Raw genomic sequence first — 6581 nt, forward strand, 5'->3', positions numbered from 1 at the left:
GTCCCCTCCCCCCTAACCTCCACCCTCTGCCACGCCCCCTGTCTCCAGATGTCATGGGAACCGCTGACAGCTGAGGCCGCGTGTGAAAGGACAATCTGCAGAAACTCTATCCCTCTGTGAAACGCACACAGGATTAGTCACTTTTTTTGATAAGATCTTCGGACATTTCTATTACCAAAAGATCTGTGAGAGAGACTCGTCACAGTGTGATTGTGATGCATTCTTGCCATCTAGCTAGCCTGACGATTGTTTGGAGAGGATGACAGAACTGTTTCTGTCAATGAAGTTGGCTGCGGTAAAATGAAATGACTGGTTACGAGACAGTGAGATAGCTGATTTTACATTGGGTATGTCGCCTGGTCAAAAGTACTGCACTGTATAGGGAACAGGGTGCCTTTTGGGACACAAAAACGGTGCAGTAGGTTTTCGCTAGATAAATCAACCTCTAACATAACCTTATCATTATATTACAGTGTAGTAGGTTACAGTGTGCCCGTAGCTCAGGGCACGATTTGGTTTGTTCGCCCTGGCGCTACACAGCTCATTCAAATAATCAACGAATCCCACAAGCTTTGATCATTTGAAACAGCTGTGTACTGTTTGGGGCAACAAAAAAAAAATGAAAAAAAAGTGGACCCTTTGGTGTCCAGAGAGGAACGAGTTTGGGAAACGCTGCTTTATATTGTCTGAGAAATTGATGGAATTAAAGATCCAGGAAACCATTTCAGAACATCTGTGAAATTCTACCATGAAATCATTTCCAGATCATTTCCCAGTCATATATTGTTTATCGATGACTAACAAGTAGCGAAGAAGCAACTAGGCATCCCCATTGCCATTGTACAGTAATGCTAGACGAAAGGTCACTCTGGTTTGGAGAGAGAGAGAGCGAGAGAGAAAGAGAGAGGGTGTAGGGGGGGGGGGGGGAGTTCCTGAAAACACAGTTGCCCTGCTAATTCCAGGACACTTAAATTAGCCGGGTGAGAGAGGGGGCAGGTTTCAGTCTTACAGAGACTTGACTTGCTGTAGAGAATGTAAGAGACTACACACTCTGAACTACCCTTTAGATAATTTTAAGTTTACTGGTAAACTAAATATTCCTAAACTAAGAATATCATACTGAAATCTGAGTATGAGATGGATCGACTTTCTAAATATTTTCTTTAAATTGTAATTTTGGTTGAAGAAGCTTCACACACCTGGAGCAGAAGAAGTGGACCGTCTATTTCCCAAACCACCTATACACAGACATAGCATCAAAGTAAGAGAGTCTATTGTTGAGGTAGTTCAATCATCTCACCTGTAACTCTCCAGCTCTGTCCTGCTACAGGGCACAGGTGAAACAGACAGACATGTCCACCGGCTCAGTAAGCGACGGAGAGGACATTGAGACACGTCACAAACGGACAGACGCTCCGTTCGAAAGCAGTAAAACCAAGCGGAACGTTGCACAGAACCACTACGCCTCCACCGAGTACTCAGATGACGAGTTCGGTAATGACGGCGGTTACGAAGTCGAGACCAAGCGAACACGCATCACTGCTGCCGGAGGAAAACAAGCAGTGAAAGGACGGCAGATACAAAGGAGCGCTGCAAACGCCAGAGAGAGGGCGAGGATGAGGGTGCTGAGCAAAGCCTTTTCCAGACTGAAAACCAGCCTGCCGTGGGTACCGGCCGACACCAAACTGTCCAAACTGGACACGCTGCGTCTAGCATCTAGCTATATATCACACCTCCGACAGCTACTGCAAGACAACCACTACGAGAGCAGCTTTGTACACCCTGTCAACCTGGTAGGAAGCATTATTTTATTCAAACTTGACCCTGTAAACTTGACCCTGTAAACTTGACCCTGGAAAACTTGACCCTGTAAACTTGACCCTGTAAACTTGACCCTGTAAACTTGACCCTGTAAACTTGACCCTGTAAACTTTGTGTATGAAAGACACACATTTACATTTTTACATTCACCATTTTGGTAATTTAGCAGAGGCTCTTATCCAGACTAATTCTATTGAATGTAGTAAAATGATCAATGTAAAGTGTTGGATCCATTGCCTTTCTGATATCGCTGTATGATGCGGTGTGGTGAGAGTCAGACCATTTATGAGTAACTGAATACAGGGCCTTCAGAAGGTATTCACACCCCTTGACTTTTTCCACATTTCGTTGTGTTTCAGACTGCATTTTAAATGAATTAGAATGAGATTTTGTGTCGCTTGCCTACACACACACACACACACACACACACAACACCCCATAATGTAAATGTGGAATTATATTTTCAGAAATGTTTATAATTTAATTAAAAATGAAAAGCTTAAAATGTCTTGAGTCAATAAGTATTCAACCCCTTTGTTATGGTAAGGAGCCTAAATAAGTTCAGGAGTAAAAATGTGCTTAACAAGTCATGTAATAAGTTGCATGGACTCACTCTGTGTGCAATAATAGTGTCGATATTCTTTTTGAATGACTACCTCATCTCTGTACCCCACACATACAATTATCTGTAAGGTCCCTCATTTGAGTTGTGAATTTTCAACCACAAAGACCAGGGAGGTTTTTCAATGCTTTGCAAAGAAGGGCACCGATTGGTAGATAGTTACAAATAGATAGTTACAGACAGTTACAAAAAATGTAAAATTAACATCCGCTGAAAATTCCTTTGAGTGAAGTTATTAAATAGGCTTTGAATGGAGTATCAACCCAGTCACTATAAAGATACAGGCGTCCTTCCTAACTCAGTTGCCGGAGAGGAAAGAAGCCGCTCAGGGATTTCACCATGAGGCCAATGGTGACATTAAAACAGTTACAGAGTTTAACGGCTGTGACAGGAGAATACTGAGGATGTAGTTACTCCACAATACCATGAGGCCAATGGTGACTTTCAAACAGTTACAGAGTTTAACGGCTGTGACAGGAGAAAACTGAGGATGTAGTTACTCCACAATACCATGAGGCCAATGGTGACTTTAAAACAGTTACAGAGTTTAACGGCTGTGACAGGAGAAAACTGAGGATGTAGTTACTCCACAATACCATGAGGCCAATGGTGACTTTAAAACAGTTACAGAGTTTAACGGCTGTGACAGGAGAATACTGAGGATGTAGTTACTCCACAATATCATGAGGCCAATGGTGACTTTAACACAGTTACAGAGTTTAACGGCTGTGACAGGAAAAAACTGAGGATGCAGTTACTCCACAATACCACAAGGCCAATGGTGACTTTAAAACAGTTACAGAGTTTAACGGCTGTGACAGGAGAATACTGAGGATGTAGTTACTCCACAATACCATGAGGCCAATAGTGACTTTAAAACAATTACAGAGTTTAACGGCTGTGACAGGAGAATACTGAGGATGTAGTTACTCCACAATACCATGAGGCCAATGGTGACTTTAACACAGTTACAGAGTTTAACGGCTGTGACAGGAGAAAACTGAGGATGTAGTTACTCCACAATACCATGAGGCCAATGGTGACATTAAAACAGTTACAGAGTTTAACGGCTGTGACAGGAGAAAACTGAGGATGTAGTTACTCCACAATACCATGAGGCCAATGGTGACTTTAAAACAGTTACAGAGTTTAACGGCTGTGACAGGAGAAAACTGAGGATGTAGTTACTCCACAATACCATGAGGCCAATAGTGACTTTAAAACAGTTACAGAGTTTAACGGCTGTGACAGGAGAAAACTGAGGATGTAGTTACTCCACAATACCATGAGGCCAATAGTGACTTTAAAACAATTACAGAGTTTAACGGCTGTGACAGGAGAAAACTGAGGATGTAGTTACTCCACAATACCAGGAGGCCAATGGTGACTTTAAAACAATTACAGAGTTTAACGGCTGTGACAGGAGAAAACTGAGGATGTAGTTACTCCACAATACCACGAGGCCAATAATGACTTTAAAACAATTACAGAGTTTAACGGCTGTGACAGGAGAAAACTGAGGATGTAGTTACTCCACAATACCATGAGGCCAATGGTGACTTTAAAACAATTACAGAGTTTAACGGCTGTGACAGGAGAACACTGAGGATGTAGTTACTCCACAATACCATGAGGCCAATGGTGACTTTAAAACAGTTACAGAGTTTAACGGCTGTGACAGGAGAACACTGAGGATGTAGTTACTCCACAATACCATGAGGCCAATGGTGACTTTAAAACAGTTACAGAGTTTAACGGCTGTGACAGGAGAACACTGAGGATGTAGTTACTCCACAATATCATGAGGCCAATGGTGACTTTAAAACAGTTACAGAGTTTAACGGCTGTGACAGGAGAACACTGAGGATGTAGTTACTCCACAATACCATGAGGCCAATGGTGACTTTAAAACAGTTACAGAGTTTAACGGCTGTGACAGGAGAACACTGAGGATGTAGTTACTCCACAATACCATGAGGCCAATGGTGACTTTAAAACAGTTACAGAGTTTAACGGCTGTGACAGGAGAACACTGAGGATGTAGTTACTCCACAATACCATGAGGCCAATGGTGACTTTAAAACAGTTACAGAGTTTAACGGCTGTGACAGGAGAACACTGAGGATGTAGTTACTCCACAATATCATGAGGCCAATGGTGACTTTAAAACAGTTACAGAGTTTAACGGCTGTGACAGGAGAACACTGAGGATGTAGTTACTCCACAATACCATGAGGCCAATGGTGACTTTAAAACAGTTACAGAGTTTAACGGCTGTGACAGGAGAACACTGAGGATGTAGTTACTCCACAATACCATGAGGCCAATGGTGACTTTAAAACAGTTACAGAGTTTAACGGCTGTGACAGGAGAACACTGAGGATGTAGTTACTCCACAATACCACGAGGCCAATAGTGACTTTAAAACAGTTACAGAGTTTAACGGCTGTGACAGGAGAACACTGAGGATGTAGTTACTCCACAATACCATGAGGCCAATGGTGACTTTAAAACAGTTACAGAGTTTAACGGCTGTGACAGGAGAACACTGAGGATGTAGTTACTCCACAATACTAACCTAAATGACAGAGTGAAAAAAAGGAAACTTGTAGAGAATAAAATATTTCAAAACATCCATCCTGTTTTACAATAAGGCACTGAAGTAATACTGGCAAATAAAGTAGAAGTGAACTTCATGTCCTAAACAGTAAGTCTAATGCTTGGGGCAAATCTAACACAACACATCACTGAATACCACTCATCAAATCTCCAAGCATGGTGGTGGCTGCATCATGTTATGGGTATGCGTCTTTTTTTTGCTATACGTCTTCATATGTCTTGTATTTTCATTAAATCTATCTCTCTATCTGTCCACAGACTTGGCCATTTGTGGTAGGTAGATCAGAGGACAACAAGGACATTTCTGCAGCCAGACAGTGTGGAGCTACATCATAGGACAGGAGAGACCTCTCTCTGCTGGGACTGTCTTCTTCTACCATGGCTGCTGGCACCCGATTCCCTTCATAGTGCACTAAATTACTGCACTATATAAGGAATAGGGTGGATGCCATTTGGGACTAATTCCAAGTATTTTTTTTGGTCCTATGTCTAATACTATTAGAATATTTCGTTATTCCATATCGGTGATTTCTTTATGGACTTTAATGGATCATTTTATTGTCGTAAACTTGCCAGGTGGAATTGAGTGTTTATTTTATATCCTCCAATCAGTGATGAGATGAGAAAACAGGACCGAGGAAAAACAAGAAACTTTAACAGCATTGATGTTATAGACTGGCACACTACACTGAGTGTACAAAACATTAAGAACACCTTCCCAATATTGAGTTTTTTTGCTCTCAGGACAGACTCAATTCGTCGGGGGGCATGGACTCTATAAGGTGTCGAAAGCTTTCCACAGGGATGCTGGCTCCATGTGTTTCCCACAGTTGTGTCAACTTGGCTGGATGTCTTATTGGGTGGTGGGATCAGTCTTGATACATGAGCGTGAAAAACCCAGCATTTCTTGACACACTCAAACCCGGTGCACCTACTACCATATCACATTCAAAGAACTTAAATATTTAGTCTTGCCCATTTGGCACACATACGAAATCCATGTCTCAATTGTCTCAAGGCTTACAAATCCTTCTTTAACCAGTCTCCTCCCAATTCATCTAGTGGATTTAACAGGTGACATCAATAAGGGATCATAGCTTTTCACCTGGATTCACCTGGTCAGTCTGTGTCCATGGAAAGAGCAGGTGTTCCTAATGTTTTGTCCACTCAGTGTATATAATCTATTATTATAATACAGGGAGGAAATGTTTCCTCCTTTAGCGGGAAGTTTAACTTTTTATTTTTTTACTTTACATTTTACATTTGGGGAAGAAGGAAGTCTCTAATTAAATGATGGGGCAGGTGATTAGAAGGTGTTGTTCATTTTGAGTCTGTCCTCTCTTGCTAACCATGTAATGGCCAGGCTTACGATCACTAATTCGGTAGGTTGGTTAAGGTTGAGCTTTGTTTGTTTGGCGTTCACCTAAAGTCTCGTTCAAGTGTTTGTTAGCGTTCCATCTTTCTCTGACCTTCGACCTCACTCCGCCAACAGTTGATAGTTGATGTTTGTGTTCTTATC

The 6581-nt window shown here is 41.9% G+C and overlaps 1 protein-coding gene across 1 annotated transcript; it reads left to right on the top strand.

Annotated features, from left to right (window-relative positions):
• The first annotated feature begins 1226 nt into the window (after positions 1 to 1226).
• Positions 1227 to 5398, top strand: LOC139420585 (musculin-like). The gene is made up of 2 exons (XM_071170772.1): positions 1227 to 1793; positions 5321 to 5398. The coding sequence occupies exons 1-2, from the start codon at positions 1353 to 1355 to the stop codon at positions 5396 to 5398; spliced, it is 519 nt and encodes a 172-aa protein (XP_071026873.1). The 5' UTR covers positions 1227 to 1352.
• Positions 5399 to 6581: the final 1183 nt, after the last annotated feature.

Source organism: Oncorhynchus clarkii, chromosome 11 (assembly GCF_045791955.1).
Source record: "Oncorhynchus clarkii lewisi isolate Uvic-CL-2024 chromosome 11, UVic_Ocla_1.0, whole genome shotgun sequence".
Lineage (NCBI taxonomy): Eukaryota > Metazoa > Chordata > Actinopteri > Salmoniformes > Salmonidae > Oncorhynchus > Oncorhynchus clarkii.